Source organism: Tiliqua scincoides, chromosome 3, assembly GCF_035046505.1.
Source record: "Tiliqua scincoides isolate rTilSci1 chromosome 3, rTilSci1.hap2, whole genome shotgun sequence".
NCBI classification, from domain to species: Eukaryota; Metazoa; Chordata; class Lepidosauria; order Squamata; family Scincidae; genus Tiliqua; species Tiliqua scincoides.
Genome location: NC_089823.1, coordinates 94389932 through 94403670, shown reverse-complemented (window position 1 = coordinate 94403670; position 13739 = coordinate 94389932). Strand labels below are relative to the sequence as shown.

General features: G+C 42.4%; 2 protein-coding genes across 3 annotated transcripts in view; both read right to left on the bottom strand.

Annotated features, from left to right (window-relative positions):
- The window catches only part of CCDC138 (coiled-coil domain containing 138), a 38913-nt gene extending 31112 nt beyond the window's left edge, over positions 1–7801 (bottom strand). The window contains exons 1-6 of the mRNA XM_066620648.1: positions 7679–7801; positions 6584–6644; positions 4093–4231; positions 3741–3856; positions 2710–2885; positions 1319–1477 (exon numbers count right to left, since the gene is read on the bottom strand). Of these exons, the coding sequence (XP_066476745.1) occupies positions 1319–1477; positions 2710–2885; positions 3741–3856; positions 4093–4231; positions 6584–6644; positions 7679–7744 (717 nt within the window). The 5' untranslated portion in view covers positions 7745–7801. The remainder of the gene's footprint in view (positions 1–1318; positions 1478–2709; positions 2886–3740; positions 3857–4092; positions 4232–6583; positions 6645–7678) is intronic.
- Positions 7802–12928: 5127 nt separating this feature from the next.
- LOC136644969 (E3 SUMO-protein ligase RanBP2-like) overlaps positions 12929–13739 on the bottom strand; it is a 39781-nt gene continuing 38970 nt past the window's right edge. For both annotated transcript variants that reach the window (XM_066621224.1, XM_066621225.1), the window contains one exon: positions 12929–13475. In XM_066621224.1, the coding sequence (XP_066477321.1) occupies positions 13170–13475 (306 nt within the window). In that variant the 3' untranslated portion in view covers positions 12929–13169. The remainder of the gene's footprint in view (positions 13476–13739) is intronic.

The window sequence follows — 13739 nt, the reverse complement described above, 5'->3', positions numbered from 1 at the left end:
AAATAAATTAAGAACTATTAAGGACCACATTAACATAAATATATTTAAAATATATATTTTATTTTTTTCCACAAGCCATGAGTGTATCTTCTGAGACAAAATGCCTCATTAAGATAAACTGCCAGGTAAGACACAGACTAGTGAGGGGCAGCTCAATCCTATGTTTCCAAAGTGGCTACTGCTGTATCCAGCAGGCACCAGGAAGTTGCCTTGGCCTCAGCAATGGGTTTCCTTGTGTCTGTACCCATCCTGGTTCCTCCCCCCACCCCAACCTTGTCCCCCCCTGCCCCAAGAGGTCACACCGCCCAGGGCCCAGAGCCAACACTCCCTACTCTTCAGGTGCCATAAACGTGCTTTATGGCACGTTTATGGCACCCAGCTCCGGTACTAGGTAAGTATAGGATATGGCCCTTAAGTGCCTGTGTGAGTATAGCAACAGGCCAACGGACCCAGGGCAGCAAACGCTCCCATTCACTTCAGAAGTGAATACAAAACCAGTGGTTCCCAAACTTACTGGAGTCATGGTATTCCTGCAGCTTCTTCTTCTAGCTCAGCCAGGTGTCACCATCTTGGATCGCACAAAATTGTGCAAGATTCAAGATGACAGTGCTCAGCTCTTGTGAAATCTTGTGCAATCCAAGATAGCAGTGTCCAGGAGGCCAGTAGGAGGGCAACTGGGAACATCCCTGTGAGTGCACTGTGGCACACCAGGGCGCTGTGATGCACACTTTGGGAATCTCTGCACAAACCCCTTGACTACTCTATTAGCACTTAACTAGGCATACTCAAAGAATTTCAGTTTCCCTTGCTAAACTCAACTAGTAATGCACCCTTTGCAAAGTACCTCTCATTCTAGAAAACCAGTAAACTGCTAACCTCCTTCCCCTGCGAAATCTTCTGATTTTGCAGTCACACTACATTTCTGTCCACATAAGAACCTTGATTTTCAACCTCTGTGCCATGGCACATTGGTGTGCCATGAATGGTCTGCAGGTGTGCCACGGGAGGTTGGGGAGGATCATTTATTAGTAGGGACTTTGGGGGATGTAAGCGCCCTGCCAGCAGCATGGTGTGCTTTGTCAGCATGCTATGAGATGAAAAAAAGTTGGATATCATTGACATAGAAAATACTTCTGTATCAGGGATGTTTTCCCTTGGAAGATAAAGGCAAAACATCTTTTGAGAAATGTCTCAAGTTATTCAAGTTAGAAGAAGACAGTGAAAATAATCCCCATTAAATAGATTAGGTATCAATGAAATCAGCTGTGTTGAGCTAAAAATACATGCCCAGAAAAATGAAGAATTTTAGCAATAGTACCTCCTTCATAATCTGAAATTTTGTGTGAACTTCCTCCTCAACATCTCTTATCTTGGTCAATGCAGCTTCATGTCTCCAAAGACGAGCTTCTCGCTCAGCCAAGTAGAGCTCTCTTTTTTCAAGTTTTAAAGCATGTTCTTGCTGAGTCAGTTTTTCTTGCTACAATATAAACAAGAGAAAAAAACATTTATATGAAACATACTACAGTATTTTAAATGCAAGTCAACCTTCAATAACTTACAGTACGATCCTATACCTGCTTACTCAAAAGTAAGTCCTATTGTGCTCAGTGGAGCTTATTCTCAGGTAAGTGTGCGTATAGGATTACAGCCCTAAGAAAATTACTAAACCCACAAAAAATATTTACTAGCCTGTCTGCTCACACACATTAGCCAAACTGCAAGGCAGCTTGAAAGTATAGAACTGATGTCCTACTCTCTTTCAATGCTTGACAATCTAGGAACAATCTTTTACTCATTGTAGGCAAGTGACTATCTAAAAGTCTTAAACTTTAATTACATTCATTAACATATAAGCACACTATTCGCACAGACTATTGAATTATAACTTATTTTCCATGACATTGTCATGGTCATGCTAGAATATAAAATAGAGGACAAATATGGGAGGTGCAATCTCAGACTTGATCACCTTCTCCCCAAATCATAGAATTTAAGAGTTGGAAGGGAATCTTGGAGGTTCAGACTTGATCACCTTCTTGATCACCTTCTTGAGACTTGATCACCTTCTCCCCAAATCATAGAATTTAAGAGTTGGAAGGGAATCTTGGAGGTTATCAAGGTCATCACCCTGTTCAGTACAGGTTACTGCTACAGAAGTTCTGCTAGCAGACTCTATTGGGCATTTAAGTTACACATAATTTATTCCTGCTAACTAAATAAGAAGGTACCTCAAAAAGCGGTGGTTATACAGTATTTAGCAGGAAAGGTTAAATTCCGTCTTCATTGCAGCACATCTTTTCCAGTGGCTTTTGCGCTATATTTTGTGACTTTTTAAGATTAAAAGCCTTTCTGGAACAACTTCTCATTATTTTGCTATGTAAACCACCTTGCAAACTTTGTTTTTTGTTAAAAAGTGGTATATAAATATTTTTAATAACAATCAGGAAGTAAGCTCAGTGCAAGACAAAAGCTGAATAAACATACATTAACCAAATATGTTTTTGTAACAGATCACTACTTTTTACTATATTTCTATTTCTCAATTTTTAGTTTAAAAAACACAATAAGAAACATTAACTGTATTGATACACTGCTGTAAGTCAGAGGAAAAAGCAGCACTAAGTGACAGTCCTATACAGCTATTCAAATTGTCATCATTGAAAATATTTAAAAATTCTACTGATACTCAAATTGTTGTTGATTCTTTACCTGCAGCTTTTGATGTATGATAGATAATTCATGATAAATTTGACTGAAGTGAGATGGTATCAAACTTTGCCCATTTGACACTTGGATCTCAGGAAAGCTAACAGTCTGTTTTATCATATCACCACCACTAGCGTAATCACAAGAAGCCACTGCCAAATTAGATGGCAGAGTAACATCTAGCATGTGAAACAAGAAACACACATCGTCATTAGGTTATTCCTTTATTTTCAGAACAGCAGTTGTGAATAAGAAAATAGACTACTACAAAGACCATTACCACAGGAATGGTCAACTACATGTCACAGCAGTCTACAAGCCAGTTGGTACGCAATCCTGCATCCGTCAATCTGGCCCATTTATTAGTACAGTACTATCATATAAATATCTGGTGTGGAATTTCAAGTTCCACAACAAAGGGACACTCATCCCATTGCTTCTGAATTGGGAACAGATACTGTCCACTGTTATGACAGTCATTACCATTGCTGCATCTACAGAACTACAACATTTTGAAAGGGGGGGGGAAGATAAGTGGCTTACAGAACTTTCCAGCTTATGTTCATTCAAAGCTGCACCAGTGATAATGTGTATTAAGAGATAGGTGAGTAAAGAGGGGTTTTAGTATGCAGGTGAGGCAGCACTATCCAACTCTATACCAGGTTTCTTTCACAGAATACCACTAGCACTCAGGGTACAATCCTAACCCCTTATGTCAGCACTGACATTAGGGCAGTGCAGCTCTGAGGTAAGGGAACAAACATTCCTTTACTTTGAGGAGGCCTCCGTGAGTGACACCCAACTGCAGGATGCAGCACATGTCCCATTGGCACCGCTGTGCCAGTGCTGGAAAGCAGACATAAGGGGTTAGGATTGCGCCCACAGATGGTTAAGGTGCTACAGACAACTGAACTGTACAATCAGTTGAACTGACAATTACAAATTTTACTTCAATTAAAACATTCAGCTACCATAAATGTTATTATCCCATGAAATGTTATTAGCTATATTCAAAATAGTAATCATTTGATTACCTGTTTCTGAATATGTACATATACCTTGAATGTCATTACTTCCAAGAAAATCTCCATTGAACTCTGGCTGTACGTCAAGGTGGTTTGGACCATACAGAAAATCTAATTCATTCAGCCTAAAAAGCACAAAAGCGCTGCATTCAGCTACAAATAATGTGAAAACAATACAAATAAAAATGGTGAAATTTCCAGCATCTTTTCCTTCATTGTTCTTGAGGATGTTGAATACTTTTAGATACTAAAATATAATTACTCTAGAACAAAATTATCTAACTCAGCTGTTGCAAAGGGGTGGGAGAGAAATTTGACAGGAAAGGGTAAAACTGGTCTAAAGGTAGAATGGGTTTCTTACCAATTTGAGTTTTTAAAATTTTTGGATGACTCAGAAAAATCTGTTTTATTGTGCCTTTTGTCACAGTAGGTAATTCCTGACCGTGTGGAATTTATGAGTAAAGATGCAATTGTATCATCAAGTGAACTGTCCACTGAACCTATAAGGAAACATCAGTAAGCTATGTTACAAGAACAGTAATTCCTCTTAATTATCCAGCTATGATCTTCTGAACCCTAAGAAAAGAACAATATGAAATTAAAGACCTAGTGATAGTGATCTAAAAGTGCATGCATACTCCAGAGACTTTTCAAATACTTGGTTGGATCCAGAGGACAACTGGTGAGTGGAACAGCACTTGTAATTGCACAAAATAAGGGGGGCAGAGCAGTAGCCCCCGGACCTGGATATCATTGTGTCAGCACGCAGCCACTGTTGGTACGGTTTCAGACTGTGCAAAAAAAACCCACTGGTACAGGGAGCAGGTTGTGGTGCCACCCCCTGCTCTCCTAAACATTTACCTGTTGTCAAGATAGAATAGGTGACATCCTGAAAATTGGTTTTGTAAAACTGAGATTTTTGTATTCATGTCCTAAAAGTGAAGTTCTGGCCTACTCTGAAGTCAGTATAAATCCTGCTGATAACTTCAGAAAGGTCACAATTTCTTCACACATTAAATGTCATTACAGCAGTGGTTCTCAAACTTTTCACACTGGGACACACTTTTTAGAATGAGAATCTGTCAGGACCCATCAGAAGTGATGTCATGCCTGGAAGTGACATCATCAAAGCAGGAAAATTTTTTAACAATCCTAGGCTGCAATCCTACCCACATTTATCCAAGAGTAAGTTCCATTTACTATCATTGTTAAAAGCATATACATAGCAGCCTGATAAAAGTACAGATCTGTAACATGTCTCCAGATACAGTAACATACTGTGGTAGCATCTATTAAAAATAAAATACTGAAATGAATGGGGACCCACCTGAAATTGGCTTGCAACCCACCTAGTGATTTGCGACCCAATTTGAGAAACACTGCACTTCAGAACATCTGTACTGCAATAATTTTAGGGAATTATGATTTGCTCTTAGGACTCAATTCTGTCAGGATATAAATTTACAAGCCTGAACAAAACAGGACAAAGTGCACTACAGGTCAACCAGACCAGGTGCCTGTAAGTAAGCTGAAAGTGCAAAGTCATGCTGAGTCATCAAAAGCTGAAACATTGGGTTGATGCAATGTAAAATCTGATTGGCTAAATGAAATATAAAGGTGGAGGACCAGGAGCTAGCTTCTGGGCTGTTTTCTTCCTCCTTTTGTGTGTACTGTTTTGAATTGAACTGCTAAGAGACTGCTGTGGACTTTTTTTGCTGCTGTGTATATATATGTAAATAGACTTGGTAATGGGAGCTACTGTGTCTGCAATCTTATTTGAACAGTGAGGACCAGTGACCTGGAGTGCTGGAATCTCTTTCTCATCTGCACACTCTGACAAATTCTATCCATCTTTCCAGCACTGATGCAGTACAACAAGACATGTGCTGCATCTGCGGGCGCATTAATGGAAGCTTCCTCAAGATAAGAAAATGTTCCCTTAACTCAGGGCTGCATTGCACAATAGGATTGGGACCCTTAGTGTCTTTATTAACTATAGCTGACACGAGCCAGTTCTACAAACTTCTGACCTCTAAATGGGTAATACATTGTTTGTTGGCCTAGTTCAGTAACTGCCAAACCATGGCCCGCAAGCCAGATTCAGTGTTAGGGAAAAACCGTCCGAACACAGTGCTTTCTGTTCTGTGATGCAGCCTCCTATCTTTCCAGCTGATCTTGTCAGAAATTTTCTCTGGGCAGACACTTCTACCAGGAAATCAGGGTACACAGCCTGCTGGAGCGACAGGTAGCAAAAGCAGCTGCCCAGCACAAGTTTCTGACTAGATTAGTGGAAGGACAGGAGGCTGCAGCACAGAATAGAAAGTGCTGCGCCACACCTGGACAGCTTTTTCTAACATAGTGGTCTGTGGTTTGGAGACTGCTAGCCTAGTTCATATAGAAGGATCTCTTTAAGTGCAAAAACCATACACACTGCAACACATGCCATGCTATTCTCCAAGAAAAAAGTCCCGATGATCATTTCTGGATATTGCGTTGGGATATGTGGTCGGCCTCTTTTTGACCAAAGGATAGTTTTCCACTGTTGGGTCTCAGAGGGAAATTAATCACTGAGCTTCCAACACATCATGTCCATGTTTTGGGTCTTGGACATGTTTTCATTAAAATGTGTTTTGGGTCTTAGACATGTTTTCATTAAAATAATAATTATTAATAGAATTTGCATACCACTTTTCACCAAAAAAGCAGTGTTTTAAGGAGTAGCTGGAATATGATAATAGTTGTCTGAATCAAATTTTTCACTAAGAAAGTATATCCCTTCCTATTATCATTGATTTTTTACATTCAATTTAAGAACTTAGTAAATCCCATCTGTCCTTTTTGAAATGCCTTACCTGCAGATATGAGGGTTCTTCTACTGGCACGTTTGGTTTCTACTGTATCCAAAGAATAATTCTAAAAGAAGAATTTATTCTATCATTAGTAATGGGTTCATGCACAAAAAGACGCTTATCTATAACATACAGCTGCATTGTTTTTAAGAGATGATTGAACTTTTAATAGGAAATAATTTTATAATGAAGACTCTTAGAAGTAAAAATAATTTTTTTTAAAGGGAATGATAAAAAATAACTTTGGTATTCTTAGTGCTAGGTCAGCATTCCTCAGTGCTTGTCCCCTGCTGCACCAGTTTGCATGGTCCATCTGTTGGAAGTACCGCCGGAAGTAACTGGTGAGGATGTCATCACTAGTCATTTCTGGGTTGGGAGGCCAGATATGACGCGACAAGCACTCGTAAGAGGCCCAGGGTGGACAGCAAGGCTTTTCCAAGCATGCTCTGCCCATCAAGCCAAGCCTCGTATGCATCGTGTCACTGGTCTCGCTGCCAGGTGGAAGGTGCCTAGGGGTCACCCAGACACCACCGGTGCCACTGGTTGAGAAACACTGTACTAGGACAATGTGACAACAAGCACTGGGATCACCCCCCACCCTGGCAACCTAGTCCAGAAGCAGTGCATGGGGGACACCCCATCTCAGTGGCTGCTGTTTTTAACTGTGAAGTGAATGTCCTACCTCAGTGCTTCTCAACCAGTGGCAGGGGCACCACCAGTGGTACCACCTGGCTCCTTTCCGCCCCGTAGTGAGACCAGGAACAGGGCACAATGAACAGCAGTAGGAGGCTCCAAAGCACTGAAACCCCCCCTCCACCCTGAGCCTCCTACTGGAGGCCCCCCCCCCGAAGTAACTGGTGAGGATGTCATCACCAGGCACTTCCAGCGGTACTAACAGGTGGAGGATGGACGTTGAGAAACAGTCCCAGCTGAAGCTCGGCTTGTAACTTGCACAATGGAAAGGTGTCACAGGGGGTGGGGGGGAGTCTCCCTCCAAGCCGTCTCCCCCCACCCCACTAGCAGAACGGCCCCGCCCCTCATCTCGTGTGAAGGGGCCACCGCGTGTCCAGGCAGGGGCCCAGCCGCACTCGGCCCCACCTCCCCCGTCAGGTAGCGTCTCCTCCAGCGCTCCACCGAAGCGCTCAGCTCCGCCGGGCTCGCCATGGCAGGGAGCGGAGGGGGGAGCGGACAGTCGAAGCCCGCGTCAGGGCGCGCGGACCCGCCTCAGCCACTCAACGGCCCCGCAGCAGGCATGCTGGGCCCAAAGCGCGTGCGCGAGGACGCCCCGCCCAGCGCCCGCCTCGTTTCCAAGGCGACTGTTTGGGGCCCGCTGGGATGCCGATGGAGGGGGCGGGGATTCCAGTGCCCAGTTCCAGCCCCGCCTCTCGCAGAAGAGTCTTCGCCTCTGCGTGTGTCCTCAGAAGTAAGTCCCGGTAGAGTCATTGGGGCTTACTCCCAAGTAAGCGTGGATAGGACTGTAGCCTGGGAGTAACACGTTCCATTGACTAGAACGGGACTTACTTCTGAGGAGACACGCACAGGCTTGGCTCTAAGGCTGCACTCCTAGCCACACTTGCCTGCGAGTAAGCCCCACTGACTCTAACGGGTCTTACGTCTGAGGAGACCTGCAAAGGCTTGGCTCTAAGGCTGCACTCCTAGCCACACTTGCCTGCGAGTAAGCCCCACTGACTCTAATAGGTCTTACTTCTGAGGAGACCTGCAAAGGCTGGGGCTCTAAATCTGGTTGCTTTCCATCGGATTTGCTCCCAGGTAGAGAATGACACCCAGCCTCCCTGTGGGGAGTTCAGGAAGGGCTACTCTTGTATTGATCATTGCTTTACTTTGACATCATTGATAAGTAAATATGCATTAAATGTTCCTGGCACCTTATATGCAGCATTTATAGATCTAAGAGCTGCCTTTGACTCAGTGTCTCACGCAAGACTCTGGAATAAATTGAATTCTACATCTATGCCTAAAAGATTGTTAAAATTAATAATGAATTTATATACTGGAAACTCCTTATATGTTAAACTAAACAAAGATGGAGCTATTTCTCGCCCCATATCTGTTGAAAGAGGGGTTAGGCAGGGATGTGTTCTTGCGCCGCATTTATTTAATCTCTATCTCAATGACTTTGTTCCTAAGTTACTTGATTTAGATACACATGCACCATGCTTAGATAACAAACCAGTTCCTGCCTTATTATACACTGATGATTGTCTAGAACTCAGATTGGTCTTAAATGTGCCATTAAAGCATTTATTGCTTACTGTAGTGAAGAACTATTAGAAATAAATGAGGATAAATCTAAAATAATGGTTTTTACAAAATCAATAAGAAGGACCAATGAAAGATGGAAAATTGGCCCATATAAGTTGCAGCTGGTTAATGAATTTCACTACCTTGGAGTAGTGTTCCAGTTTAACCTTGCATTGTCCAAACATATACAGTATCTTAAAGGGAAAATTAAATTGATGCTACTAGAATTGAGAAAAATTTTTTACATCAAAAGGAGGACAGTACGTGCCAGCACTCCTAAAGGCATATAAAGCAATGGTATTGCCACGTATGTTATATGGCTCACGGATCTGGTGTTTGGGACCAATAGAACAGCTTGAGCAACTCCAGCAAGTCTTTTTTCAGAAGCTTTTAGCCCCATGCATAGCCTCTGAAGTTATAAGGTTGGAATTGGGGCTTCCAAAGATTTCAACCTTGATTTGGAAAGCTATTATTGGATTTAAATACAGACTTACAATTGCTGAGAATCTTCCTATTTTCACGAAACTAGTAGCACAAGAACGCTGCTGGGTAAAATGGAATAACAATCTTAATATGAAAATATGTGAGCTAGGCCTACAGTCACTAGAAAAATTCAGTGGAAGAAGCCATTCGCTGCTTGTTGAAAAACTAATAATTCTAGATTGGGATTGCCTTCTAAGGGAGGCTAAGCGTAAATGCTCCCCTTCTTATTTCGGAATTAAATTTCCTACTAAATGTTCTTTACCCATTTATTTTTATGTACTGACGGTTCCCAAGTTGAGGCGTGCTTATATGATTGCATGATGCAATGCTTTACCAACAGCACAAATGGTCGTTTTCAAAGGATTCCTCCTGAGCAGCGTTATTGTGATTGTCCCTCAACTGAATTAGACACCCTGGTGCATATCTTTTTCCAATGCCCACAATATGTAGCAGGGAGAGATCGAGTCTTAAAGAAATGGATACATAAATTTTCTGTTTTCCGACTCTTTAAGACTGAAATTACTGTTAAGTAGTCTTTGCAAAGAGTGTGTTGTGGATATAGCCAAATTCTGTTTCTATGTGGTTTTAAAGTCTAGTTTTAAGACTTTAGATAAATAGGAGTATGGCTTATGTGCTGATCAACCTGATAAACTTGAACTTCAGTATCCAGCTTGGACAGGATTCCTGACTGAAACCCTAGGGAACGGCTGCCAGTCTGTAGACCAGCAATCTTCAACCTTTTTCATCTTATGGCACTCTGAGAAGGCACTAAAATTGCAAAGGTACACTATCTGTTTTTTGACAGTTGACAAAGCACACCACACTGCTGGCAGAGGGCTCACATCTCCCAAATGCCTTACTAATATATGACCTCCCCAAAAGTTTCATGGCACTCCTGCAGATACTTCACAACACACCAACATGCACACTGGTTAAAATTCACTGTTGTAGACTATACTGAGCTAGGTAGACCAATGGTCTGACTCAGGATAAGGAAGCTTCCTGCATTCCTAATGTCAAGGAAGAGTAAGCTGGGCAGTTCTGTGTTAGTTTTACCTACCTTGCTTGCCACCTACAGCATGAAATGGTACAGGCTTTAGACCAGTGGTTCCCAACCTTTAGGAGCCTGTGGACTACTGAAGCAAAAATTAGAATTGTTGTGGACCACAAGCAGCTGTGGGTGGGCTGTTTCCTGAGCACTTACCCATGAACTAACAAAGAAAACAGACGATCACCGCCACAGCTGACAATTCAGTGACTGCAGCTGCAGGTCGTCCATTCTCCACCCTCTCTGGTGATTTGTGGGGACATTTCTTGCTCTGCAAGATTCTAGAAGTTATCAAAGGCAATTGCACCCTTCCCCCCCCCCCCAAAAAAAAACCTCACAGACTACTTCTCAGGGTCTCACAGACCACAGGCTGGTAACCAGTGCTCTTGGTAAAGCTTTGCCATTTACTTCTTCTGGCTGTAATAGATCAAGGATAGCAAAGAGACATTAGTGAAAACCTTGTAGTCTCTTACTTGCTCTGTACTTCAGTGATCCCACAGGTGAGAGTCACTGTATGCCAAAGAACTAAGCCCCAAACATTGTGAAGGACTATTTCTGCTGCCCTGCAGCACAACAGAGTTACATGGCAAATGCCTCAGTATTCCAGCAACATAATTTTATATATACACATTTACTTAACATTAGGCTCAAGTGAGTTCAGTAAGGCTTGGGAGTTTTTCCAGTGTTGTGTATAAGGGTGAATGGGAGACTAAAGTCTGGTTAACCCCTCCAAATTCTGCATAGCAAAAGCCCCCAAGCTTATAAGCTTCTAGAAGTGTCCATCATTTGGGCAGTCCAGGTATGTTGTAGAGCAGTGTTTCTCAAATGGTGGGTCAGGACCCACTAGGTGGGTCACAAACCAATTTCAGGTGGGTCCCCATTCATTAAAATATTGAATATTTTTAATATATTAGACTTGATGGTACCATGGTATGTGACTGCATTTGGGGAAATGTTACAGACCTGTACTTTTAACAAGCTACTATGACATTCTTTTGAAAATGATAGTCAATGGGACTTACTTCTGGGTAGGTGTGGGTAGGTACAGCCTAGGATTGTTAGAAATTTTCTTGCTTGATGATGTCACTTCCAGTCATGACATTACTTCTGGGGGTCCTGACAGAGTCTCATTCTAAAAGGGTGGATCCTGGTGCTAAATGTGTGAGAACCACTGTTGTAGAGATTCTAAAGGGCCAAAAGCAGAGATAATTCTATGTTATCAAGGGGGGAAAACAAGATCAGAGCACATGATGCTTTCCAAGACTGCAAGCGTCAGGTTTTGTCTTAGCATTAGTTACCCCCTCAAAAGTCATGGCCTCCTTCACCATTTCACTAGAGTTGTAACTAGTGAATTATTTGCTACCTCTCCATACATGGCAACCAAGCCCTAGCTTTCTCTTTAATATTCTTTCCATCTTTGGATGTTTGATTTTTTCCCCTGTGAAATAGTTGTCTGAGCAGCTGGTCTTTTTATTTTAAAAAATGGTGAAGGACTATTATGTCACCTCCATTTTTGGTATAGGTTATCTGGGGTTTTGATTATGAAAAGATGTTAAGAGTATGTTTTTGTGTGTACAAAAGAACATGGCTTGAAGGCAGGCTGAGAGATGCTGACATAGGTTCTTAATTCTCAAATTTTTGGCTAACATGAGTAGTTATGTTTGGATTGTGTTTTCTTAAATACACTTTTCCTATAACACATACTTCTCCAGTTGTCTTAATAGCTAACATGTTGCTATTAAGCAACTGACTGATAAAAGAAGCAATTTCCACACCAAATATAAAAGATTGAATCATGTTATCTGTGATAATCCAAGCAAAATAGTGTATTTTGGTCAGCAAAGCAACTAGGCAGATGAGTCAGTTTACAAAACAAAATAACTCTAAAGTGAATGTTCTCAACAGGCTGTTTCTACATTGCCTTTGAATCAGAGGACCTAGAGGAGAATGAGAACCCAGTCCTGAGCTAGGCAGCACGGCTCCCACCCATGCCAGCCCAGTGCCGGGCTAGTGTGAGGCCAATGGTCTCCCGGACCGTCGCCCAGTGGTCTCCCAGACCGTCGAGCTGTGGAACAGTAGGTGGGTGCAGGGATGGGGTGTACCGGGGAGGGGGGAGGCCGGCAGGGGGCAGAGAGGGTGGGGGGAAGCGTGACAGGGGTGGGTTGTAGGCGTGCCAGGGGGGAGGGAGGCAAGTATGGGGAGCTCCGCTCCGCAGGATCCAAGGCGCTCAGGGAGGGGTCCACGCCGTACACGAGCACCTTTACCCGAGTAGTAGGTAAAATGAGTAGCCCCATTGCGGGGCTGCTTACATTCCCCAGGGGAAGGGGATGAAAGTCCCCTTCTCCTGAGGTGCCTCCCGCGGTAGCCCGGGGCGTGCAGGATCTGGCAGCAGCTGTTCTCGGTGCCGCTGAGCCTGGGCACCCCAGGCAGCTCAGGATTGGGCTACCCAGTAAGTAGTCACATACTAGCTTGTGATTTTAACTTGAACCATTCAATTATAATAGGAAAGCCACCCCCTGTATGAGTCATAGTGACAGAACTTCAGACTCCTTGAATTTCATTTTAAAATGTCATTTAATACAAAATCAGGACAAAAAAATACACCTGAAATATACCAGTGTTTGAACTTTTATTTCGCAACATGCAAAGTCAATTGAAACACATTAAAAAAGGTACTCAGCTATAAGCTGTAACTTTACATTTATACATCCGAAATGTTCATTTTTCAAAAGCTGAACATAAGCTCTTTATAAATTTGCAGAACATAGATTGATTTGTACTTGTGTGGCAATGATTTTATATTTGCCCACAGTCTGTAATGGTAATTCTGTTCACTACTGCTCCACTGGAAGACCCAAAGGATTCAATTTTTTTCACTACATCCATGCCATCCTTCACAAACCCAAAGACCACGTGCTTAAAATCCAAGTGCTCTGCCTTCTGGAGTGTGATAAAGAATTGAGAGTTGTTGGTGTCTCGGCCACGGTTTGCCATGGACAGTAAGCCAGGACCTGTGTGTTTCACTGCAAAGTTTTCATCCTCAAATGAACCTCCATAAATGGACTGACCACCTGTGCCATCCTGTTTAGTGATATCACCTCCCTAGAACATAAGAAGATATTATAAAAATTAAGCCGAGTCCTTATATAGGATGAGATTTATTAAATGATAGAAATGACATTTGTCAATGCAGAGTTATATTCTGTGTAATCAAGTGTTTTCAGCTGATCAGGCTATAGCAGCTAAGCAGCAGCTAAAGGACCCAAATTAATAGCTGGTTTCTTGTAGTGCCTTTTGTATGTTCTGTATAGATAACACCATGCTTTCACTGGTAAGTTTCTACAACTCCCTTAACTGAAAGGCGTA